Below are 27,652 nucleotides of genomic sequence, written 5' to 3' on the forward strand. Positions count from 1 at the left end.
CAACGCTAGCCAATGCCTAGCCCGAGAGCACATCATTTTTTAGGTATGGAAATAGCACACTACACTAGCCAGCAACTGCGCTATTGAAAACGTCGCGACCCATTGGAAGCCCACACAATAGAAACCTCAGCCAGCGCAGTTGCTGGCTAGTGTAGTGTGCTATTTCCATACCTAAAAAATGATGCGCTCTCGGGCTAGGCATTGGCTAGCGTTGTGTTTGGATGGGCATCCAATTCTTCCGAAAGAGGTGCACTTTGCGAAAAAGGACCACGTGATTATTGAGCTGAAATCGAATTCAAGTTAACTACTGCGTTCATGAGTCCTCTCATGGCGTAGGAGTAACGCGCCCTACTTAGAGATCAGGGCGTTGTGAGTTCGATTCTCACTTTCGCAAAACTTCACATCAATTTGTCCATTTAATCCAATTGCAAAATATATGTAATGTTTAGCTTTCGGTAGTTGTTAAATTTGATTCATTCCAACAAATCTGAAGACTATTCAACTGGTCTTGCTCTTCCAGACATACAAAAAATAGAGTTTGGCATGGAGTTTTGAAGATATAAGATGGAAGACAAAAGACAGAAGATAGAAGATAGAAGATAGAAGATAGAAGATAGAAGATAGAAGATAGAAGATAGAAGATAGAAGATAGAAGATAGAAGATAGAAGATAGAAGATAGAAGATAGAAGATAGAAGATAGAAGATAGAAGATAGAAGATAGAAGATAGAAGATAGAAGATAGAAGATAGAAGATAGAAGATAGAAGATAGAAGATAGAAGATAGAAGATAGAAGATAGAAGATAGAAGATAGAAGATAGAAGATAGAAGATAGAAGATAGAAGATAGAAGATAGAAGATAGAAGATAGAAGATAGAAGATAGAAGATAGAAGATAGAAGATAGAAGATAGAAGATAGAAGATAGAAGATAGAAGATAGAAGATAGAAGATAGAAGATAGAAGATAGAAGATAGAAGATAGAAGATAGAAGAAGATAGAAGATAGAAGAAGATAGAAGATAAAAGATAGAAGATAGAAGATAGAAGATAGAAGATAGAAGATAAAAGATAGAAGATAGAAGATAGAAGATAGAAGATAGAAGATAGAAGATAGAAGATAGAAGATAGAAGATAGAAGATAGAAGATAGAAGATAGAAGATAGAAGATAGAAGATAGAAGATAGAAGATAGAAGATAGAAGATAGAAGATAGAAGATAGAAGATAGAAGATAGAAGATAGAAGATAGAAGATAGAAGATAGAAGATAGAAGATAGAAGATAGAAGATAGAAGATAGAAGATAGAGGAAAGAAGATAGGAGATAGTACAATCTATAGCGGATTTAAAAAGGTATAGTACTAAATTCGGTTTTTCGTTTTATTATTAACATTGAGTTATTTTTCTGATATTCTCCTCTGATCGGGTGGTTTTACATTGTTCTGACTCATTTTAATTGCCTTCTAATGGTCAATGGACCAACAGGGTGTAGAAAATCAACGAAACTCAACTTCGGTGGCGGTCGGTTGATTTGAGCCGTGTTTACGCCATCTTTGAATAGAGGTGTAATTTATTTCTTTTCCCCGTTCGATGATTTGAGGTAAATGGAACCGCTTTGAGCAGTGGGACAGTTTGATGTCAAAGCGCCATCAGTTGATCTATTCGATCGGTATGGACCAACGTTCACGGCCATCGGTAGGCACCCATCTAGCATCGATCCATTCAGCTTCAAATTGAATTAAATCTGTAACAGCTTCCAGCTATGTGGCAACCCAGTCAACCACACGAGACAAATAATTAATCAATTATTTCATCAATACTATTATTGGAAATTATTAATCTTGTTGCATAGAATGCCCGATGCTGAATGGGGGAGCCTGTCATCATTCGATCTGCCCCCGACCGTCTCGCCGACGACTGGACTGGACATTTGAACAGCAAACAGGTAGTAGGTATGCTCTAAACCGCACGCGTTCCAGCTCAATGCCAGTGATTCTCAATCCGAGGATCTTGCGCAACTTATGTAAAATGTACCATACAAAAAATGCCATTATTGTAAAGAGTTTGGAAGTCACCAGGCTGTTGCTTGTGCCTCGCGCACGAGGGATCTTGTCATCGATCAGCATGTTTGACCATGGAATCTGGGGCGCATAGTTTCCTTTGCTGCCTTCTAGAAACTGGCATTGGCGACCATCCAACCTACAAATGGCACGGTGTGTCTGCAACCGGTATTGACTAAAGAAAATGGCCATCAAATTTGTGCCTACCACTTGAAAGATATGGCATCCTGGCAATCTCTCCGTGAGACTTTTCTCCTAACGTAAAGGGATATCCCTTGAAAATGGCACGATATCTTTAAATCACAATTATTTTCTTTTCCTCCGATGAAACATTTTCGTCGGTATTTCTGATGCTAAGATACCATATATTTCGTGTAATGGATGCTGGATTGTCATTTCTTTCGTTCAAAACGTTATCAAACCCACCGTGAAAGCCCGTGAGATGCGGACCGCTTGAGTCATGTTCTTGAGGTCCGAACGTTATGGCTCTCCGGCGCTGCGTAATTGCCATACAGTCAACTCAACAGCTTCGACCCAGGCCCATCGTCGATGACTGTTGACTGCTGTAAGAGGCTGCTGCCAGGGAGAGTAAAACTCAATGGGAAATTTGATTTATAGGATCGAGATTTGTCTAGCTCGGTTGCCGCGGCAGGAATTCTTAGCTTAGCGAGGAGTTGATTTTCACGCTAAATAATGGCGTGCTGCCCCTCTGGAGTCCGAACTTTGCCTCCACGGGATGAGACACGGGGAAGGGGTCTGAGTTTATGTGTGGCGATGGTGATGGCGAGCGATGATGCAATTCTCGGCGATGGCGACCGTGGCCTGTCCTGTTTGCATGTTGAAATCGCGCCTCAACTTATAACTAAGCGGCGCTTTGCAGGTTCAGGTCCAACGTTGATCAGCAGGAACGCAATCTGATTCTACGGTTTTTTGTTCGGCTGCTGGTGACCGTCTTTTAAACGATTGGCATTCAAGGATCGTTTCCATACCGTTGAAAAAGAACGTTGATGACGGACCGGGGGGCTCGAAGGGGAAGATGGCGGTCGGTCAGCGCTAGATAGAGATCATTCCTTCGATTAAATAATTTGTTTCGCGGAGCGTTGGATGACTTTATTTCACAATTACGCTATAGTTGCGTGCTTTAAAATGCAGCATAATTTGCATAACGCAATTTGAAAACGGATTTGTGGAATTCCTTTCGCAGTTCTTGGTGGTGTTGATTACAAGGTAAAACTGTTTTTACTACAATGTTGCATAACACACAAACATCTAATGAGAACTTTTGTTTCGAATTCAATAATTTGAAGTTTAATCATTTTAATCCTCTTTTAGTCATGTTGCCAATGTAGAAAAAATCCCATCATTATGTTTCATTCATTTTATTTCTCGTTTTGTAACTACGTGACTATCATTTTCAAGACTTTCAAAACATCTTTATAATCCTTGTTATTTCTGATTTTAAAAAGAGGAAAGAACCGTATCAAAATCAATACCAAGATATGGTACAATGAAACTTATTATCTAGCAACTGGTTTAATATTATTGAACAACATGAAATGAATGAACAGTTAACAATAGTAGTAACTGACACCACGCTGGGAGAAATAAATGGCAACTGTATCGTTTTATCCTATACTGCTTTTTATGGTGACTATGACATCATATAAGGATATGGTTTTCAAATATATAAAAAAAAGCTTCTGCAGAAATCTGGCTAAATTTTAATATCAGATTTTTTACCAAGCCCTCAAATCTCCTGTTAACATGAACCAGGCATCAAAGGCATGAAGGCAGTCAAAGTTGGAGTATAGATGTTTATTTGCCTTTTCAATGCACTGGGCAGCAAAGCAATTTGCTTCAAACTGACTTGCGGAAATTGACTCGCAACAAGTTAGAATTTGTTGTCATTGGTGACTTAAATGCAAAACATCGCTCATGGAATAAATCGCAAAGCAAATCCAATGGCATAGTTTTTTTTAATCGTGCTCTTCAGGATATTTCTCAATTCAATACCCTGAAAGCCCTACTTGTTTTGGCCCTTCTTACCAATTATGCCGCCAAATATATTCTGATCTGGCAAAAAAGATTTTAACTAGTGCATACATTAGTGTTTTAGTTCAGATATTTCCATAACTAAATGTTTTCTGCAATATCGCAAGAATTTTGACTTTATGCAAATGTATGATATTTTTAAACGGTTCTATAATTAATTTTGATGACAAAAATACCCAAGAAAGTGTATGCATTGGTAGGAGATCGTTTACCCACCAGCACACAGGTTTTGCGACCCCTAACTGTACATTTGATTTGAAGTTTTCCAATAAACAAAATCGATAATTTATGTCCAAAGCACTCTCCATACAAGGTTCTAATCAGCAACTTAAGTAACTTCTTATCGTAAAATATTCTGTTATTCTTGCCATCAATCAAGTGGAGCCGAGTCATAGATCATAGCTGTTTATATTCCCACTTAAACGACACCGGCTGGCCGACGGGGTTCGTCTCTTGTCACATCACACAAATCTCCAAGACAATTTAACGAGTTCATTTGCCTCTCCGGTCTGAGCGCTTCAAGCTCATTTTGCTCCTCCTCCGTTTCCTCCTCCTAATCGCCATCGATCAATTCCCACGGCTTCCGTACTGCATCGCGCATTAACCATTAGGATAGTTCACCTTCCCTCACAACACAGCAAACCCGGCAGGAATCCACAACTAATTTCTCCATCACGCATCTCTATTTACCTATCCACAGAAATTGCAGCCGCCGCACGTCAGGTATTTTGCAATATTTTTTAAGAGCCATCATAATCGTTAAAATAGTCATAAATCTCGCCTTCTTGTGTGCATGGCTGCCGCAATCGTCTCCCTCTCCATATAAGCAACACACATAAACTATGGAATACAAGATTCAAGAGACGCAGTACAGCATCCATCCGCCCGCACACAGATGCAATGAATCAAATCCTCTCTCGCGCGCGCCAATAGCGAGAAGATGTTCATTGTTGTTTGTTTGCGGATGACAGATGACGGCTTACGATTTTGCGCAGACACTGTGCTCTGCCGAACTAAACAAAACAATAATATGTGTTTTAGAGTACACAGGGTAGATAAGCTATTCTTCATCCTCGTACTCATATTTATCTAATTCTACGCGTATCATGATGTAACAGGGACACACGTCATGTTATATTGCTGTACTGCCGTGAATCGCAAGTCAGTCCCATCTGTAAAAGAAGGCATTGAGAAATTTGGCTGTGAAGTTTCCAAAATCGTTTTGCTTAAAAAAATATTAAGAAAGGATTGGAACATGCTCAAATCTTAATGATATGATATCTATGATATCTTTCCTAGAAAAATATTAGGATGTGTTGCACGGTGCGGAAATCTGTTGTGGGACTGATATACGATTATTTTCATTACGAAACAATCTGACATGCTGTTTTTTTTTTATTTTTTCCGAACAAATCATTTTATATCATTAGTGTACCTGAAAAAAACATTGGAAGATATGTTGAAAACTGAACTCAACTCAATTTTGACAAAAATGCAGATGGGACTGACTTGCGATTCACGGCAGCGTAATAGAGTAAGGTGGAGCAAATGTTCGACCTTAGTGGTATAATCAAAGTTTCCAGGAAAACAATAGTAGTTAAAACAAAACAAATACCATACAGTGAACCTTCAACATATTGGCTTTAATTTTGCTGAACAAACAAACTTGTGTCCAAATATTTACCCATTTTTAGTTATAACAGTTTCAAAATTTATTGTCTTATTCGAACTTTCGCCCCACCGGTGGGGCAAGAGTTCGAATCTAGTGTGGGGCAAAAGTTCGCTGGCTAAAACACTAAATATCGATCCTTTTATGACAGGAATACTTTACACCAGCCGTAAACTTAAGTTTGCCGAAAAATAAACACTAAATTTTCATCAAAAAATTGCCCAAAACCGGGTTAATTGTAATATACTCAAAAATAGTAGTTTTTCGCAAAACTAAGTGGAAATGTAAAATTTTGGTGACAGTTTTCACACGATCAGACAAATTTAACTACATTTGAAGATAGTATGTTGATTTTAGGCAATTTGAAAATTTTTCCGCGATTTTATACATGGGTCGAACTTTTGACCCGCTGATTCGAACTTTTGCCCCACTATGGGCCAAAAATTGTTTTCAAGCATTTATGCAAAATCTAATACACGTCAAAGCAACCTTATGATAGGGCTAGAAACGCCCTTACATAAAATATCAAAAAAGATTTTATCTTCAATTGGTTCCATGCAACGAAAGTTTGACCAAAAATTACAATATTATATATACGCCGAAAAACAACAAATAGCCATAACTTTTCCAAATTTCAATCGATTTTTATGATATTTGGAGAAAAAGTCTCTTACTTGAATAGCATTCGAACCACAATGACATTTATAAGATTTGTTTTGAATTGAGCTAGAAATCTTAAAAAGAAACTCTTACCCCACTCGAACTTTTGCCCCACTTTACTCTAATCATGAAATTCGAGCTAGTGATGCATTCGGGCAAGTGTCTAGGCTTGTCTAAAAAGAAAAAACCTCGACAAGGAGGTTAGTCTGGATGCTGTGGTGGAGTCTGGACGAGGAGATAGCTTGAACGAGGTCAGGGGCTCCTGAGGTAATATACACTGTCAGGTCAAAACGCACCATGTCAGTTTCTCTGAAATAAGCAGGTTTTAAGTGGCACTACACAGATTGATGCAACGTTGCCATTTGTTGATACCATGAAAATTTGATACATTTTGGAAAATTTACTGGGAGATAGAACAATTATTTCGAAAAGTACAATTGTTGTGATGTAACGTTCCCCATTCTTTAAATTGTTATTTTGATAGTTTTGATTTGATATTTTGCACATTTTTTTTTTTTTGATTATCTTTATTTTTTTATTATGCACAATTGTATCATATTGTAAACAAAAATCATCCAAAACTCGTATTTTTTCGATAAAGGAAATAACGTTTAAAACACTATGGTGCATCTGGCCTCAAAGTTGTGGTGCGTTTTGCCCCAAAAAGCAGTGCATTAATAAAAATCCACGCAAAAGTAATGTTTGAAAAAAGTTAACTTTTCCGGCAGTCTAGTATAATTAGGATGGAAACTCGTTCAACATCATGTAGGATGAACACAAATCAACTAGATTCGTGTATTGAAACACTACATACATGTTGTTGAGTCTTCATTTCGGCCCATCTTCTTTCAATGATGCATTTTATCCCAGGCCCCCCTAAAAAGAGTAGAAGGCCAAGATGCAAAGTGGCCAAGATGCAAAGCTGACGAAATGTGGATACTGATTGATCGAACGACGAATTCGGCGATGCACGGAAGAACTCAGTATCAATGAGGAGTTGGTACAAAATAAAGTTTGCCAGGAGGTGTATTGTACGGTAGACCAGGAGGAGCATTCTGTTGCAGTTAGGAGGTGTTCAGTGATTCAGGAGAAGCTAAACGCGGTGGCAGATGTGCGGTTCGGAGGTTGTAGGATAAGGAGAAGTTTTGGAGGCCTGGTAGGATGCATAGCTACTTGGGCACTTCCATGATTCACCTTGACATGGGGGGTTTTCTCAACCGAATTATCTAAAACTTTGCAATAAGAAGCTTTTTTTTTTGAGCTCAATAGCTTTGAAAAAACCCTACTGCCGAAGTGAATCAATAGAACCAATAATAGGATCCGGTTCCTCCTGAAACGCACTCCACGATCTTCAGCACTGCCTCAGTTGCTGCAAAGTTGTTGATTTCGCCTGTAATTGCTTCTTTACATGGGTTTTCCTTTCCTCCTGCAAAACAGGACAATTCTCCTGCAAATGACATTCACGTTTATAATAGCAACATGCCAAAACATCACTTTTTCTGTGTCAGGCTGCGATGTGGACTTCAAACGTTTTCATGCATATACTCTCCTTTTTTCTCCACTCATCTAGAAGCTTTCTCTTCACGTAGTCTAGGGACTCCGAAGGACTCGCTATCAAAATTGCCCCAACCAGATGCTCTTCCAGTAATTCTTCCTTCCTGGCTAAACGGTGAACCAACTCCGGCCCTTCCATCAGATGATTTAACAAGTTACCATTTTCTATCAAACGCATTGAACGGAGTTTCCTAAGCAGATGAATTTTGTTGAAAAACGATCCTCGCTCATGCTACACATATCTTTTCCTTCTTTTTTGTTACGCAAAAACTCTGAAACGCGTTGTCCAGTCAATTGGCTGGGTTGTTTTCTAAAGACACTTTACACTATTCAGTGCATTCGTGTCTGTAGTTAAAAAGTAATATAATTAATATCACATTCATATTTTTCTTGATCGAGTTTGATACACTTTTCAATCGGAATCCTTTCTAGTAGGGGAACATGGCCAAACACGCACTGACGGGGTAAAATGGCTCGCCTCATTAAATCGTTCCTAGAACGTTTTAATTTGTGTTCTTTGCTAAACGATGTTGAAATGTATTTACCCCTTTAGTTGCCGCTACAACCCTGGGACATAAGCTCATAGATTTTTCCTTATTTACCCGGTGAAATTCACATTTTTCACTTTTTTGCCTAAATATTAAGGTGATTTTATCAACGAATAAGCGTTTCCATGCCTCAGAGCAAACTCATGGAGAAATTTGGTTGCTGACTCTTCGTTCTCCATACAAAATGGCATTCTACCCCATCCTTTCGGTAATTTTAAACCATTTCCATTTTTCAACCAACTTTTGAAAAGGATATAAAACCATAAAATAGCTCAAATTTGGGAAATGTTTTCGTGATATTGTAGCAAATATTGTAAAGCTACCTCGAATGACGTTAAAATGTGGAAGTGACATTTTGGACCATTTTTCCCTATCGACTTTATGGTTACTAGAGATGGTCGGGTCTCGGGTTTTCAAACCCGAAACTCGACCCGAACCCGACGGAATCGGGTTTGGAAATTTGTCGGGTTCGGGTTCGGGTTGGGTTTGAAAGGCTACAAAACAGTGAATCAATTGTCACCCAACACGCAACAACAAAGACATTGTCATCTCCTTTTCTTGTTGCAACAATTTTATTCCTTAACATCAGTTTATCATCGCTTGAATAGAATATGACAATGATCTATCATACCGTGCGCAGCGATTTTCTGGGCTTCGCATTGCAATTTTCGAGAACTTTCTCCGTTTTGATAAACAATGACACATTATCGAACAGCATCAATAAAACAAATTTGGTTTTGTGTTTAAAATTACTGGCTAATCGCGAGTTGAATAGGTTGCAACAATGTTGCGCTCTTTGATTGTCATGACAATTTTGCCTTTGATTGTATCCTTATCCGCAACAGTTGGGACAAACGGTTGTGAGCAAGCTTGCTTTGTTGTTTGTTTTTCGTCTGTTTTGATGACAATTTGATTCACTGCTACAAAACCATCGGGTACGGGCCAGGTTCGGGCTTGAAAAAAGTCGGGTTTGGTCGGGTTTGGTGAACATAGTGAACCAGGCAATGGACATGCCCTATATCAACTGCAGCGATTCGCAGTAGACAGGATGTCCCGGGCCCGATCTATCTGACAAGCCAATCGAGCCCTCTGTCACCATAGAAGATGGTGTCTCCATGCATGTCGATAGCCTGTAGTGAACAGAGTAACATCCGACGGGTTCGGGTCGGGTCAGGGTTTGTTTGTATCAATGTCTCGGGTTCAGGTCGGGTCCAGGTTTGGCAAAATAAAATAAGTCGGGTACGGGTCGGGTTCGGGTTTGAAAAAAGTGAGACCCGACCATCTCTACTGGTTGCCCTGGCTACGCGATCGTTTCAGTTCATTGTCTGCTGTTGTTCCACTGTCGGTCTCAGTTGACAACCGTCTCTTCCCAGTCGGTTTAATTATTTCACTCTCATGTACGTTGCTACCAATGTTATGGATTTTTCTTGCGTTGCTTCTGCTGTTGTTTCCGTCATCGTCGTTGTCGCTCTTGTCCTCATCGTCAACGTCATCGTCGCTTGAGCCGTCCGGCGGGATGAGCCGCTGGTGCGTCGTAATGGACCGATGCACGAGTTCACTATTTGACATTTGAGCGGTGCCGTGTTATTTATGTGACCATGGTAACGAGTGAATTCAGCACCGCTCAAACGTCAAATTAGTGAACCCGTGCAAAGGTCCATGGTTGTTTTTGTTTTCTTTTTCAGTGCTAGTTGGTGATGTTTTGGTTGTGTTCGATGATTTGCGTTGCTGTTGTTTTAGGGTAAATTGGTATAATGCGCCCCAAGCGGGCAATACGCCCCAATTAATTTTCAAGGGATTGAGGCTTCTTTAACACGTAAATATGATTACATATCTTAAATATCTGCGAAAAAATGATGTTGCGCATATACAATCTTTGGGAAGTATGAACAATCAATAGAAAACCCAAAAATATCAAAAATCAGCTTTTTGGCGTAAAATTTGGGTCCGATAGGCAAGCCTCGTTGTAAATGAAGCCCATCCTTTACTATTGTACTTATAACAAAAACTTTTACCGGAAGACGATTGCTAATGGACCCCTTTAAGCTTAGCAAGTGGTGGAATTCTTCTTGGAAACATTTCTACTACGCTGTGGAACTTTTTCTACGAGAGGGGCATATTGCCCGGATTGTTTTGAATCGTCAAGATTTGGAACATTTACAGAAAACGCCTTGTACCGTTTTGATTCATATTACGGACACTTAAGGACTCAGGGAAATATAACCCAGCATAGAGCATACAAAATAAATCATTCTGTATGATTCCTTAACGCTATCGAGCGTCAGAAGCCCTTTACTTTCGAGCGGTGGGTGAAGAATACGCTTCCGCAACTTCAATAATTTTAAATAAATCAAAATGTGTGGCCTTTTCATGATTCTTATTCCGGACGCTTCCTCACTTTTGCCTCATATTCCGGACACTTTGAATCGAATTCCGGACAGCTCATGATAATCATTAATGGAACAGTCAAATCATCAATCGAAATCGTTAAACCACCAAAGAGACATCTAAGGTAGTTGGGCATTATAAATTTTCAAAGATATTTATGGAAAAAGTTTACTAAAACGAGCCTTGAAATTGAGAACTTTTGAACAGCAAAAATTGCAATATTTCGCGTGAAATGTTTCCCATACAAAGAAGAGTGTCCGGAATTTGAAGCTGTCCGTAATATGAATCAAAACGGTACTCTTTTTAGAAGCTACCTGGCAAGAGAAAGTTGCATGCAGAGCATGATTAACTAAGTAAATAACACTTTGACACCAAAAACTATAGAAGTAATGCATTTGCTACAGCGATAAAGCAGTTTTTCCTTAGGGGGGCGTTTTATACCTGTTTACCCTACATCGTCTTTCGGGTAGCTAACGTAACTTCGCTTACCTGATAACATTACACAAATCTGCTTGCTAGTATCGATAGACGGCGAAAGATGATCTGGGAAAGCACGTTTAGGCTGCGTTAAGAATCGTTAGGATAAATTCTCGCATAATCTGGGATAACGCCCTAAAAGCCATTGGTAACTACGTGTGTAGCTCGTTGTTTCTGAGCAAATGAATCAATATGCATCCAAACCAACACCACTGGCAGGTCGAGAATGACCCTTTCTTCACTATAGCGTTGTTAATAACGTGTAAATCCATTCAAATGCTCAAAAACAATGAGCTACACACGTGGTTACCAATGGCTTTTAGGGCGAGATCATAAGTTATGCGAGAATTGGTATAATGCGCCCCAACCGGGCAATACGCCCTCACTTCATTTTCAAAGGATTGAGGCTTCCTAAACACGTAAATTTGATTACACATCTTAAATATCCGCGAAAAAATGATGTTGCGCATATAAAATCTTTGGGAACTATGAACAATCAATAGAAAATCCAAAAATATCAAAAATCAGCTTTTTGGCGTAAAATTTTGGGTCCGATGAGTTAGCCCCGTTGTAAATGAAGCCCACCCTTTATTATTGTACCGTTTTGATTCATATTACGGACACTTAAGGCCTCAGTGGAGTATAACTAATCAGAAAGCATATTAAATTAACCATTCTGTATGATTTCTCCCCGTTATCGAACCTTCAAAACAATTAACTTTCGAATGGTGGATGAAGATTCTGATTCCACGACATGAATAATTTTAAATAAATAGAAATTGTTCCATACTTTTGCCTCGTATTCCGGCCACTTTGATTCGAATTCCGGACAGCTCATGAAAATCATAGATAGAAAAGTCGAATATTTAATTGAGATCGGCAAACCACTAGAGAAGCATCTTAGGCAGCTGAGCATTATAAATTTTCATAAATATCTATGGAAAATGTTGACTAAATCGAGCCTCAAAAGTGAGAACTTTTGAACGGCAAAAATTGAATCATTTCGTGTGAAATGTTTCCCATACAAAGTACAGTGTCCGGAATTTGAAGCTGTCTGAAATATGAATCAAAACGGTACTTATTACAAAAACTTTAACCGAAAGACGACTGCTAATGGACCCTTTTAAGCTTAGCAAGTGGTGGAATTCTCCTTGGGAACATTTCTACAACGCTGCGGAACTTTTTCTACGGGAGGGGCATATTGCCCGGTTTGTTTTGAAACGTCAAGATTTGGACCGTTTAAAGAAAACATCTTGTACTCTTTTTGGCAAGAGCAAGCTGCAAGCAGAGCATGACCAACTAAGTAAATAACACTTTGACACCAAAAACTAGAGAAGTAAATGCGTTTGCCACTGCGATAGAGCAGTTTTTCTTTAGAGGGGGCGTATTATACCTGTTTACCCTATAGCTCGCTAGTTCTCACATTCTAACTTCTCACCCTTTTTACTCCCTCCTTCCACTCTTCCGGTAGCTGTTCTAAATCATAGATCTTGGCTATCAATCGGAGCAGATAAGTAGCCAACCTGCCAGGGCCCATTTTAATAAGCAGAACTTATCAAAATTGACCCTGACAGGTTACCATCCTTCTCAGCAGCTATTCGATAGCATCATTAACCTCACCTAGTGGGAGTTTGCACATCTCCCTCATCCGCAGTATTGATGAAGCCATTCCTCCTGCTGCCTTCGCACTTAAATTCGGAAATCGGCCTCGGTAAACGGATTCACCGTGAACCCAACAGCTCGGTAATTATTTGCCAAATCTCGGTAAAACTTTGACCGAGATCTCGGTAAACGTCTACCGAATCTCAGTAACTTTCGCCGAGATCTCGGTGAAATAAGTACCGAGATTCGGTATAGAAAATTACCGAAATCTCAGCTGTTGGGTACTCGATGAAATGTTTTGCTGAGGTCGGTGAAATAATTTAAGTGTGTTGGTCTTCCGCATCTGCGCCATTCATGTGTTCATGGTAGTGTTGCTTCCACCTTTCAATTACCTAACGATCGACTGTCATGATAACTCCATACTTATTCCAGCACATTTTGACTACACACTGTTAATCGTTTGTTTAGATCGAATTCAATTGATTTAAAGTAGATCGTGAAATGCAAAATCAAAATTGAAGCTACAGTGATATGAAGCAAATGATGGTGAGATAGAGAAGGGATGGTGTTGCTTGTAATGCACAACTATTATTATAATAGTTATTGAGTATAAATCCAAGTTTTGTGCATTGTATGTAAAGTAAAAAATGTGAAGAAGACTATTAAGCGTATCTGGGGTAATATGCACCACCGGGGCAAAACCGACTTTTCGGGGTTTCTAAGAATATTCAAGAAAATATGAGATATTTTGCTTGAAGTTTCCTTGTCAAATAGTATATTGATGATCCCATTTATCAGCCCCTGACGATTTTTTTTTTCAAATTACTGCGCGAGTATCTTAAAAAGGCTCCATGGGTCGTTTTGCCTCATGGGGCACATTACCCCAGGTTTCCTTACTGATAAGAACAATTGGTTCTTATGGGTTTCAACTGAATTTCTGATAATTTTATTGCGGTCTTCCGTTAGACGAAGACTGGCAAACTTACCCTTTGCAATAATGAAACAATTCTGTGTAAGAACGGTTTCATTAACTCCGGGATGAGCGTGTCATCCCCGAAGCGCTTTCGTCACACATCGCAGAATGTGTGCCATAACAATAACAATAAAACATTAAATTACAGATATTACCGCTCATGCTGTGCCATCAATCCGTGTCAGTTGGCACCGCACTAGCGAAGATGTTGATGATGATCGTTTCTCTACGTGCCGAGATATTCTTAAGCCATAAAAGTGCATTCCCATGTCCAAGAAAACCGCGAGCAAAGACAGTCGCCGCGGCATGGCAGCTACCTTACCGCCACTTCAAATTGCTTCGGCTTGTTTTCAATCACTAATATTTGACTTTTCTCCTCTCTCTCATCCCGACAGGCGAAAAACCGTACACTTGTCAGTGGCCGGAGTGCGAGTGGCGTTTTGCGCGGTCCGACGAATTGACGAGGCACTACCGTAAACACACCGGTGCCAAACCGTTCAAGTGCATCGTCTGCGAAAGGAGCTTCGCCCGGAGTGACCATTTGGCATTGCACATGAAGCGACATCTACCAAAAAATAAGTAAACTATTAACCCTAGGCGTGTGCAATGAGAGAGGCATCCTTTCGTACTTTTAATGGTGAATTGATCAGTTCAACAACCGGCATCTCCAGTGCAGAACAGCCCACAGAAGGCCGATCGATCTAAGCATGCTTAGATTTATTCCAACGCAATCCAACGCTGCCGTTTGTGAACGAAAGTGAAAACAGAAGGAATTCCTACTGACATAGCAAGAGGCGTATATGCACGTTAGCCCATAGCGTAAGGTCTCCCCAAAAATCTCTCCCGAATAAATATTGAACCAAGACGGTCGTCCATCGAGCTATTAATAATCTCTCTAGTGATTGATTTTTATTTTGTTGAGCTTTTCAAGTCTTGCATTCATTCAGTAAAGTGAATCGTCGGCACCTGCTTTGTTTGCTTAGGTTAATGAGTGAAGGCGCCTACTATGTTGACTATTTGCGTTCCATGAGAATAAGGCTGCACATTAAGGTTGCCCATATTTATATATAAAAAAAAACTACTGTATCGCAAGCAGGCATTACAATCTCATCTGATCACTTTGATCATCTTCGGATGGTGAAAGATATTATCAGCAATCCAAGAGCGCTTTGATATGATTCCATCTCTCTATCAGATGATGATCTTGAAGCTTGTTCGGTGACATATGGGTATATTTCTGTTTTAAATTAGATTACACTACTATGCTGTTATGGCTATTGTACGGTTATTTTACTTAGTTGAGATGTCTGGTATAAGTAAATTCTACATGGTGAGTATTTTCTTTTGCTTGCAATGCTACATGCTGAATAAGTTAAATCCGTTGACGCCACCACCGTATCTGCTAGATGAATATTGATTGGGTCAGAAGATTCATCAGGAATTCCTAAATTCCTCTTCAACAAGAAATACGTGCAGTTTCTTGGGAAAATATCAGTTTTTATCGAAACTTTTATAACTTGTTACGTGATTTACAGACAAATTTTGTCTGCTAAGGTGCAAGTAATAGGGGCAAAGAATTACAAAGAATGAGAGAATCATTTTATTATTAATGTATTACGAAGGAAATTATTTTTCGTAATCCAGACTCATCCTATTCTATTTTCTTCATTATTCAAGAAAGATTTCTGCTCAAACGCGCCATTCCCTGACCCTAATGCTTGAAAGTTTGCGTTTGTGGTCTTCGGAGAAAATACGAACACATTATGTGCATGGCCACAATAAAATCCATCCAAACCTATAAAAATATAAAAAAAGAAAATTTGATTTACTCAAGGAACGAATTATCTTCTTACTTCCGTTGGTTGACATCTTCAGGTAATTTTCACTTCTATTAGGTCATAAAATATTTCCGGACGTGACAGCCGGGCTGTTTAGAATCTTTCTGTTATGGCTTTCTGATGTACGGATTGCTCAGATGAAAAGATTTCATCTTGAAACAAGAGAGTCAAAGATGAAGTTCAAAATTTGATCAAAGAGCTCCAAGATAATATCCTAATATTTGATCCGTATCTTGCTCAGAAGATCGAGAGATGAGATTAAATGCAATGCCTGATCGCAAGTAACAGTTACATTTTCTCGCAATAAAAAATAACACAAAAATTCTCCGGCTTAAGCTAAGTATGCTGTTTCGCTCAAGAAAAGTAAAGAAATTCCTTGATTGAAAGGGTCAAGAAATTTCCTACAGAGAGCCCCCTTTAAAGTGACATTTCTTCTTAACTGCGTACTGCGATCAGAAAAATGTGACTTTCTTGACCATTTCGTGGGAGAAATTTTCCACGCATCGAGATAGGCGATTCCTTTTCTTGTCAGTAGCAAACCGGCCTTTATAATCAAGAATGCATTGATCTACAAAATTAATAAAAATGAAAATTGAATTCAATGCGAACAGCAAGATAAAGAAAAGCTCCACAAAATAAATCAAATCTTCAGCTCAAATAAATTAATGTTTCAATTGAACTATTTGCCATCGACTTTGAAAGATCTCAAGCAAAATTTTATTTTCTTCTCTAACATCAACAGTACAAAACATCAAATCAAACCCATCAGTTCAAGCTCTCATTTCAAAACTGCCATTCCTATGAGTTACCCGACCAATATCGTCTCTCTCTCACACATTGGAGTACCGAAATAAACCGCCTTACTAAGTGTATCGATAAAACATAATGTTACCATAATTCAGAGTAGAGCAAATCGCCAACTGCAGTGCAAGTTGAGCCTATAAAACTCCACATACGATTGTAAATGTGTTTTTCTTCGTTCCCATAACTAGCTCGGTAAATAATTTTAAGAAACGGAAATCGTTCCACTGAATGTCGTGTTCTTAAGTTGCCATTATTGTCAATTTATAATTGAAAAATGATCATCACAGTTTAGCACAAAAGTGTAACAACCCGAGCAGGTGAAAAAAGCTCAGCAATAGCTAATTTTGATGTGGACATCTAAAAGTGATATTAACTTGATAGATATAAGAGATAAAAGATCTGAAAATGATATCTAAAATTTACTCCTAGAATATCATTAGCATATCATATTTAGCTTTTGTAAGATCTAACCAATATCAGCGAGCTATTCATTTGATCTGCAAACATCAAATTTTGATATGGCTTACAATTTCCAGGAATAAAATTTAGATATTATCTTCAGATCTTTTATCTCTTATGTCAATCAAATCAATATCTCGATTTGATGGTCAGAACTTCGCTTCTGCTCGGGAATGTCTCCGGAAACAAATCAAACCATGCCCTAGAAAACCAACTTGTACATACTTCCTTGAGATAATAAGAAATTTACCTTATGTATTAAGCAAGAATTGAGTTTATATGTGTTAATTAGCTACTTAGGTTTTCCACTGATGATACTTTAATCGCGTACTTTTCATTACCATACTACTATATAGGAAAAATTTCAAATCTAATTTAAAAAAAAAACGCACCCGTACTTTTAATTTATTGGACGTGATTGTGAATAGATTTAGGAATGCATTTCCATCCCCAGTGGTAAGCTTACTGAGGCAGTGTTCAGTAATCTGTGAAATGGAACGTACTTCAAAATTGACAAAAAGCAAGTAACGGATCGTGACAAACCCAGAAGCAAACAAAAACGTATGTCATAGTGTTTTCAAGACTCTAAATGTGTAAGTATTTTGAGCAACATGATTCTACAGTGTAAGAATATTCCTGTCGTCCAAGACATGTGTTTTGAAATATATAAATGTTTTTAACTGAACGATCGATAAGTCATTGGATGGTGAAGGAAAGAAATCCATTGGGAATCATTTATTACAACACTCTTACAGAATATCACAGTATTTTGAATGATCGGCATAACCTAACGGCCATACTAACGAAATATGAAACAAAGTTTTTTTTTTCAAACTGCAAGATAACTCCAGCTTGCCAACGACAATCAAGGCAGGCTTGCTGAAAATCGCAAGTTTTCTGTTTTCTTTTGTTGTGTACCTTCGATCTCACCGGACAAACATGGAAAAAGGGCCATAGTTTCTATTTTTATTGAACAATGTAAAAAGATGCGTATTTTAATCAGAATAAAAGGTGCTATGGTGACATTACATTTGAATACGTTTGAATTGATTTTCATTCGATTTTTGTCATCTTCGATAAAATGCAAAAATATATTTTGATCAATAATGCGCTTTTATCATGTTTGTCCATTGTTTGAAATTGAATAATGAAAACCATCAAAAAGCGACTGAGCTGCGTAGCTTTTGCCATGACTATTTTGCAAAGAACACACAAAACTTAAGTTTGTGAATTGTGTTATGTTTAACACCCAATGTTAAATGGCCCTAGAAGAAGCTCCATCTCTCCTAAAGATTTATACTTTAGGTGACGAGAGACGATTAACTGCTTATCCCTTGAAAAAACGTCGGGCTTAGCCAAAAAAAAGCCGTTTTAATTTATAAGACTGATAAAGCCATAAAATGTCTAAACTTAATTTAAAATTTCAACCAACGAAATGGTTGTTTCGAACTAAAGCCGTTTTTCTCCATGAATGAATGGCTTCTACGATATGGTGCAAAAGTTGAGCATTTGTAATGTAACAATAGACTGATGCAAACTTCGAAGAACTTAAACGGTGTCAATTATGATGAAAATCATTGTCCCAAAATTTGAAGTGATTTGGAAGAATTTTGGTTGTACACACGCCATTTGAAGTTTATAAGGAAATTACTATACAAAAAGCAAACCTTTTGAGTTCAGTCCTTAAACTGCTCGTCATAATAATCTATGTAAAAGTGAACAAACTCATCTTATGTGAAATTTTATCAGCTACAGCTTTGCCGAAGACTACATTTTGATAGAACCTAAGGATAATTTGTTATTATTGGTAATTAAGTCTAAATCACCCTAAGATGATAATTCCATTACTTTCATACCAACACTGCTTTTTTGCTGTAGAACATAGTATCCAGGATAACTTTGATCTATGGACCAATGCACGAGTTCATTATCTGACATTTGAGCGGTGCCGTGTTATTTATGTGACCATAGCAACGAGTGAATTCGGCACCGCTCAAACGTTAAATTAGTGAACTCGTGCACTGGTCCATGGCTAATGCACGAGTTCATTATTTGACGTTTGAGCAGAGCCGTGTTATTTATTAGACCATGGCAACTAGTGAATACGGCATCGCTCAAACATCAAATTAGTGAACTCGTGCATTGGTCCATGGACCCACCCAGACAACTAGAAGTCGCAAAAAAAGTTCACTTTATAACTCATTTATTCAAACAAATTACATCAAACCCGCAAAATAAGGTGGATAAAATCGTCAGATTGATGAGTTTCCTCGCATAAAATGCTTTTTCTCCGAGTTCATTTGTACATTTTGTCCCGTACATTCGTACAATATAAGTCGATTCAATCCGTAGCAGCAGTCAAATCAACATTTGCTATCATAAGTTAAGTCACATAGGATAACAGGTTAGTTCGATAGAAAATTTATACACTCGCATTGTATGCTATTATTCATCACATAATATATGCACGTATATCGCCTCCACTTTTGTACGTAGAAGGCCTTTTCGCGACATCTTATAAGTGACTCCATGTGATTTCGTTATACGTACATTTTGGTTGTCTGGGCATGCATGAGTTCATCATCTGATGTTTGAGTGGTGTCGTATTGTTTACGTGACCATGGCAACGAGTGGATTCGGCACCGCTCAAATGTCAAATCAATGAACTCGTGCATTGTTCCATTCTTTCCGCCAGGAGTGCTTACCATTGTTGCCTACCGAACAGTTGGTGAAGCATGTTACATACAAACCCAATTTATGACGATGAATAACAATTTATCCCGACGTTCAATCAAAATGTGGTCTTGGGCAAAGTTGTAGCTGAGAAGATTTCACATGAGAACTGTTTTTACACTTTTCCATGAAATATTATGACAAAGAGATAGAGGACTGAACACAAAGGTTGGCGTTTTGCATAGTAGTTTCCATATAAACCTCAAATGATGTGTGCACAGTCAAATTTCTACCAAATCATTTCAAGCACTGGGAGGATGCGGTTTATCATCATGAAAATTGTTTAAGCATAAGAGAGCCAAAATTTCAAAATTTGCATCACTCTTCTGTGAAAAACATGGTGTTTATATCTGCAGTTTTGTGATATAATGGACATTGCAGAATATTCAAAGATTTCACTGTGAGCATATAAAAGGTCAAAAAGCAGTTGAAAGCCAAAATACCAAGCTTGTCAAAAATGGTTTAAATTAAATTAATGTGCCCTATAAGACGCGATTATTATATTGCCATAGGGCTTCAGCTGATATAACAGCTGCTAAAAAACATGCCTAGAAAAGGTGCCTTATATAACTCAAAATGTACTATAAAATCATTACAGCCCTAGATCTGATGATCACATATATCAGAATTCAATTAATAAAATGACAACAGAATTCCTTCAATTTTATTTAAGAATACCCTTAACAATTTATCCAGGATTTTTATAAGAATACTTGCACATACTACTTCAAAGATTTATCCAGTGAAAAGATTCGTACAGAAAATCGTTCAGCAGTTCCTTCAAAGCTTCTTAGCTTAGCTTAGCTTAGACTGACTACACATATCGATGGTGACTATTCCGTGATTGGCCGAAGTCAGCGAAGATGCTCAAAGAATCAAGAAGTTCTTCTGGGATTGGCCACAATCTTCTTCAGTGCGCATAATTCAGTGTCTCTGTTTATACAGGGTCAATGACAGCGTCGGCTTCGTCCTTGCAGTCAGGTGGGATTGTCTCAAGGAATGTTAGCGTGTAATCTTTGCTATTTGGAGACCGTGTTTGCCTCTGCATCTCCACAAAGGTTACTGGGAGGGATGTTTGTTAATGGGGAGGATCGTTGGGTCACAGGATTCACTTTGATAAGCGATTAGATCATGATAAATAATTATTTGTGAGATATGAACATGCTTATACGTAAATATAATATTTTCAATTGATATCGAAAATTTCCAAGTAGAACAAATAATGTCGACACTTGAAGTGACGAACCATTTGAAGTTTGTTGATCAAATAGCTAAACTCATCATTCCTACAGCTGTTAGGACGAAAGCATGTGTTACCATATTTTACTCATTTGAAAAAAAAAAAAAAGCTCGATTGGCTGGACCATCACAGAACACTCTTATGCGAACCATTCAAAGTTGGTTGAAAAAAGTGAACCTTTTGCAAGTCTACACATATAGTGTCGAACCATTCAAAGTTTTTTAATTACAAAAAATTACTTAAAAAGAGAGAAGGCTTCTGAAAAAACTACGTAAAACACAAAAAAGTATGAATAAGAGTTTCTGTTGACACTTGAAGTGACGAACCATTAATAGTTTGTTGAAAAATCTTATTTACATCCTACCACTGTAACGATTAACGATTACATATTTAACAGATTTGAAATAGAAGCATGAAAAGAGCTGACCAATTAATCCTTCATCCTTGACTGAGCAGCCACAATCCAATTTCAGTTTCATTTAACGCATACAGAGTAACTGAGAATCATTCTGGAGACGCTAGAAAAATAGCACAATTTGCTTTTCATGCCAAAAGTCGCTCTGACGACACAAAAGTGCTTGGCTTCCGCGAAACACTGCCAAGCAAAACGCGCGCAAACCGAGAAAAAAAAACAATCCGCCTACGCTACAAAAAAAACTCACGCTTGCTCGGGCTTCACAAATCGCACTCCGTGGAGCAAGTTCTGGAGAGATTCTGATAAGCAACTCATGAAAAAAATAATGATGCAATTTCTGGACGAATTCCTGAGAGAATTGAAAAAGAAATCTCTAGGAATTTCTTCCTTAAAGAACTCAGCTGGAAATTTCAAGAAGATTTGCAGGATTGCTAAAGCTTTTCATTGAAAATTCTCGTAGTTAATCGCGTTGAGGTATCTGAAGGCTACTATGGAGCCTCTAATTTTTTATAGTACCATAAAATCGGGTGTAATTGAGCAGAAGGGTGAAATTGATCATCGTATCACACGATTTCATTTGTTCGTAATGGAGCACAAATATCAATGTAAGCTGTAGTAAATGAACGTTGTTTGTCGTAACTATTGTCGAATTGTGTGTTGTGAAGTTTTTTTGCGTTAATGAATGTTTATTACTATGAAAATAATGTAAAATTTCATAATCATGCACGGTGCTGTATTGACAAACACCTATAAACTTCTATTTATAAGCAAGGATTTGAATATGGTATAAACCTGAAAGTTTGTGAGGATGCTTGAGATATATCCCAAAACCAGATTTCATCACCAAAACTCGTTCCAATTGGCTCATATGGTGGAAATAATTAAATTTCTTTTAGATATCATTGAATTCCTTAGGAAATTGCATACATTTAGGCGTTTTCCGCGTAATTCTTGAAATTTAACTATTCGTTAAGCCGGAACAAATTTAAAATTTTACTTTTGTCACCCCCCCCCCCCTTCAAATTTTTCAAAAAGTCAGAGGGGGGAAATAAAAAAAACGTCTTATTTTAAGTGTTGGTTTGCACTGTTGTTTTGTGTTTTAAGCTAGTTTTGTAATTCGTCCTTACAATATTACATGAGACAACAGGTGTTAGTGGATTATAAGTCCTAAAACGCTGTAATTTTCAGTTTATTGCCTATGAAAATGGTTTATTAAATTTGGAGTCAAGGTTTCTCCAATAATATTCGAGTTTTTTAGTTTATCTTGGACTTCTTCTGATTGCTTGTTTTGTTTTAAATTTTAAATTGCCACTCTGGTAATAAACTTATTATCTTGATCTGGAAAATACAATTTACAATTATTAATACTTCGCTGAGTTAACACATTTGAAATGTATTTTCACTGAGAATATGTACTTCAGTTCCAAATTTAACCAAAAGTATGGGGCCACGACAAAGCCAAGAAATTTTGGTTTCATCACCTTTGTCACCCGTGAAATTTAAAGAATTCTAACGAAATTTCTATTATCCCTACTTACAATCTATTATACTGCAGACCTATGCATATTTATCTCACAGTCGCTCAGGTATGCAAATAACATGGTACAAGGGGGCATAGAAGGACAATATATATCACAGAGTCAATTTGCTTATTTGTTTTTTTTTTTCAAATCTAGTGACAATTTTTTACATATAAAATGTTACATATATGTTAAATAAAATTATAATAATCTAAATTTAGTTTACTGTTGCATCCAACTACAACACTTCTGCAGTGTTCCTAAAATTGTAAATAGCTTAAACACAATTTTAAATTTTAATATTTTCTCTTACCAAGAGTAAAAAAAAAGATGGTAAAAAACCTGGAGATTGATGTTATGCAAAATCGAATAATGAAAAATGTTATGAAAAACAAAAAAATGGCATGATTATTATTGAAAACATTTTTATTGAATGGTAATATGTGGCAAAAACATGGTTTTGGATTATATGAGTATAAACAATAATAAATTTACTTGAATTTCCATTTTATTATTTTTTGTCCCCCCCTCGACACATTTTGATGGAAGGTGACAAAAGAAGATTTTAAGATTTGTTCCGGCCTTATTTATATAAATATTGCATTGTTAAGAATTTGACAAGCATATTCGGATTCAGGGAGCTCAAATTTATCATGTAGAGTTGTTTTGAAAACTCACAATAATGGCATTGACAAGTGATCAATTTCACCCCGAAATGAGATTTTCTGATTTTTTATTTTAGAGATGTTTGTTAACACTACAATGACATTTGTTAGAAAATTTCGGTACATAAGTCGATGAGGCTTACCTTCGTATTTGTTTTCCTGTTTGGCATTGTTTATATTATAGAAAACAGTGAAAAATGATCAATTTCACCCGAAATTACGGTACCTAATTCTAGTTGAAATTACTTGGTGAGCATAAGATTGCTGGAAGGAATTTATGTGAGAATTGGTATCTCCAAAGAAGTTCTTGAGGGGCCCTGCAGAAGATTCTGGAAACATTCCAGGAGAAAGCACTAGAAAAAGAAACGTGGGATGAAATTACTGGAGAACCTGTGAAATAATCTCTGAAGGTTTCTCTGGAACCTCTAGAGTTGTGCAGCAAAATCCACTACAAGCAGAATAAGGAAATAGTGACTTCAGATACCATTTTAGTTAAAATACACGCTTTAGAGACCTTCCATTAAAATAGAGACTTTTGAGACACTTCCAATAAATTAGAGACCTAGAGTCTCTAAAAAGGGACCTGCCACCTGCCCTTCAATTCACAACGAAAGGAGTTTGGGATAGCTTTAGAGCATGGACAAGGCGCCAATAGCATTAGAGACGAAACGCTACTATATTATGTACACGATCCACTTACTAACTCGGCTTAAGAAATACACTCATACAAACAAAAATCTAATCTAATTGCTACTTACGGTTCCAGCACGATTGGTCACTGTTATCGCCACGGCAAAACGTACCTTGTCAATTTCTTTAAAATAAACAAGTTTTAAGTGAAAAACACTATGCAGATTGATGAAACGTTGAAAATTGTTGACACCCTAAAAAAATATAATGGGATGCATAGGTCTTCCCTGACCACATGTTCTAATGGCTGAGTTGCAACTAACACTATCTAAAGCTATAGATGTAGAACCCCAAAACTCATTGGGATCTCTGTCCTGTGGGTTGAGTTCCACACGATCGTCTTTAGATCATAAAATCACCTTCTGTTACTCCTTATGGAAGAATGAGTGGTGTAATAGACAGATTTCACGCCAACTCGACACGCGATTGGCAGCACCCCTTCAGAATTCAATGAAACTTTCTGGATGTCAAAAGAAAATCAACTCCGTCTAACAATCCGATGGGTTTTTTTATGGTTGAGAAGATATCACAATAATATATCATTTCTTATTTGGTCAAAGCCAATTATAACAGGTGTCTGGAAAGGGTCGATATTATGCTTATGAAAAAAGTGGTTTGTTTTTATTTTTATTATTGCTATTTATCCTTAAACGTAGTAGCTGCACATGAATATTTACATTATTTTTGGGCTTTACTGAATAAAATGAATATTTTTGGTTCATCCTCTGAATTGGTATACCGTTTGGCTGCAATTTGTGTATCACTAATAGGCATAAAACAATGATATTTTTGGGTACCAGGAACAGTTTTAATTTCATCAAACAATTCCACCAATTCCTCTGACATTTTAACATATGAACCAGCTTTTTACGCTCGCTATAAATCAACAAGGGGTGATTCAATTTCGACATTTCTTGTCTACAGATTTTATAATTAAGTCTTAGTAGGCCATGATTGAATTTTGTTGATTCAACTGTCATTAATTTTCATTTGATTTGTTTGGAGCTAAAATATCTTTGTATTCAGCTTTTCGTATTTACATCAACCATTTTCTTATAAATTAAAATGATTTATTTCTGATTTTAGGCACTCTATTATTAGGATCCATTACAAGTTATTTGGTGTGAACAAATTTCCCGGAAATTTTGGAATACTCGGATTAATTGGTGTGGATTGTGGAAAACTTACTTTACGAATATCCAGCATTTTTCCTAAGGAAGCAATTCGTTTCAAATGGCGATCGAATCGGCTTCTATAGCCTATGGACCATAGGAAATTGTTTTTTTTTTACTAATTGGTTATCAAGAAAATAGATTCAGAGAAGTTCGATAAACTGAAAGCTTTGCACGGAAACTAGCTTCTTTTACTAATGTTTTTTTTAACCAGGAAAGGGTATTCTTCCAGGCATTTGGGCTTATTCTATGCGGCGTGTGAGGGGAGACGAGTCAAATGAGGTGACAATTGTCCACTCGCTAACATTTCATTAAGTCATTAGTCGTCTTACGTCATTCAGGTGAGACCTAGTCGTCTCGACTCACGCCGTGCAGAATAAGCACAATTATCATTTTCTAAGGTCCAGCAGCCTTACGTTATATTCCCACGACCTTGACCAATAGCGCCAACTTAAAAGACACCGACACGTTAATGCTTCCAATGGACGATTTGCCCATTGAAGGAAGCACACAACTTTCGCACATTTGTGATATTTTGGCTAGAAAAGCCCTTTCTGAGTCCAATTCTATTTCTATTCCCCCAAAAACCCTTGATAAATATTACATTTTAGCATTATTAGTAACGATGGAGCCACCAGTTCTTGTACGATAACAAACAACCTGCCGTACATCCCCGTTTAATTTTCGACTGCAAGTCAAAGACATTGAATAACCTTTCCTTGGTAATTAATGAATATTAACGGGCTACATCCAGGCTTAGGTGATCCTGCATGTTGATGGAGGATTTACATTTCATTCCGTTGATCATTGGTGACCCAATGGATCTTTCGCGTTTATTGTTTCTGCGAAAAATTCCCAACTCAGTATACCGGCTTATTTGCTTATAATCCTGCTGAATGCTCCTAAAATAAATAATTATCAAAGTAATAAATATAAAAAGGAATAAACTTAAACCAAACATATGAAATGTTTTGGAACCTTCTTTTGGTTTTGGTCACCTGGAAACACGTTTGTCAACTAAAAAAAATTCTTCATCATAAAGGTTGCTACGATCCAACTATAAAAAAATATTGTGTACGCAAGAATTGTCAGAAAGGGGTGATTCAAAATTTATGGCATGCTAGCGTAAAAAGCTGGATTAGTTTGTTTCACTGCCCAGTCGAATAGTTCTCGCGGAGTTACGATTGTGTTTCCATAGTCTTTTGCAAGACTTGATCTTTTTGCCATTCACTTGAGAGTGCCACCAATGGACCTATGCACGAGCTCACTAATTTGACGTTTGAGCGGTGCCGAATTCATTCGTTGCCATGGTCACGTAAATAACACGGCACCGCTTAAACGTCAAATAATGAACTCGTGCATCGGTCCATAGCGCCACAGGGGCCTTTGCTGTGGGATGTGGCAAAAAAGTGCCACTCTGCTTCCAATCCATGTATTTTCTTGAAATTACATAAGCTGGCAATTTTTTTTTTTATTTTTATAATGAGCTGCAGCTCTATCTGACATAAAATAACTTTTGAGAAATTTATTTTTTGTTTAACAAAATTCATCAATTTTGAAATAGATAGCTGAACTGCTACTGTGTCATGGGTCAACACTTCTGATATTATAATAAACGTTTCCAATTTATTATCTTTTTTTTTTGTAATTCTCATATGGGTGTATCGTTGCTTGGGAATTATTCCAGTGATATCCTTAAGCAGCGTTTTGTATGATAAAACTATAATTTTCAGAAAAGTCGCTAATTACCAGTATTTCACCTCGTTTTTTTGGTTTTAGGAGCTTTCGAAAAATAAGCCGAACCCTATTGTACATGATCGGAACATCTCGATGTGCACATTTGAGCAGAACTCATGTTATTAATCAATAACGGCACCAGCCAAGTCCTTACAGTCGGTTGAGATGGGAAAAGAATGTTTGTACGTAATGCTTGTTGCTGCTAGATACCGAGAATACCTCTGCATCTCCACGATCACCATGGGAAGGGTGTTAATTAGGGAGGGAAGAAGCTACAAATCTGTGAAGGGATTTATAAAAAAAACTATCAGATAGTCAACGTAAGAATCTTTAGTGCCTCATAAAATTACAACAGAATTCACAGAAAAGGACAACAAACATAGAAATGGTTAAGAGTTCAG

At 37.5% G+C, this 27,652-nt stretch overlaps 1 protein-coding gene across 2 annotated transcripts in view; it reads left to right on the plus strand.

Moving 5' to 3' along the window:
• Positions 1–16,069, plus strand: part of LOC5571041 (dendritic arbor reduction protein 1) — a 360,327-nt gene extending 344,258 nt beyond the window's left edge. For both annotated transcript variants that reach the window (XM_021843670.1, XM_021843671.1), the window contains exon 6: positions 14,374–16,069. In XM_021843670.1, the coding sequence (XP_021699362.1) occupies positions 14,374–14,561 (188 nt within the window). In that variant the 3' untranslated portion in view covers positions 14,562–16,069. The remainder of the gene's footprint in view (positions 1–14,373) is intronic.
• Positions 16,070–27,652: the final 11,583 nt, after the last annotated feature.

Source organism: Aedes aegypti, chromosome 2 (genome assembly GCF_002204515.2).
Source record: "Aedes aegypti strain LVP_AGWG chromosome 2, AaegL5.0 Primary Assembly, whole genome shotgun sequence".
NCBI lineage: Eukaryota > Metazoa > Arthropoda > Insecta > Diptera > Culicidae > Aedes > Aedes aegypti.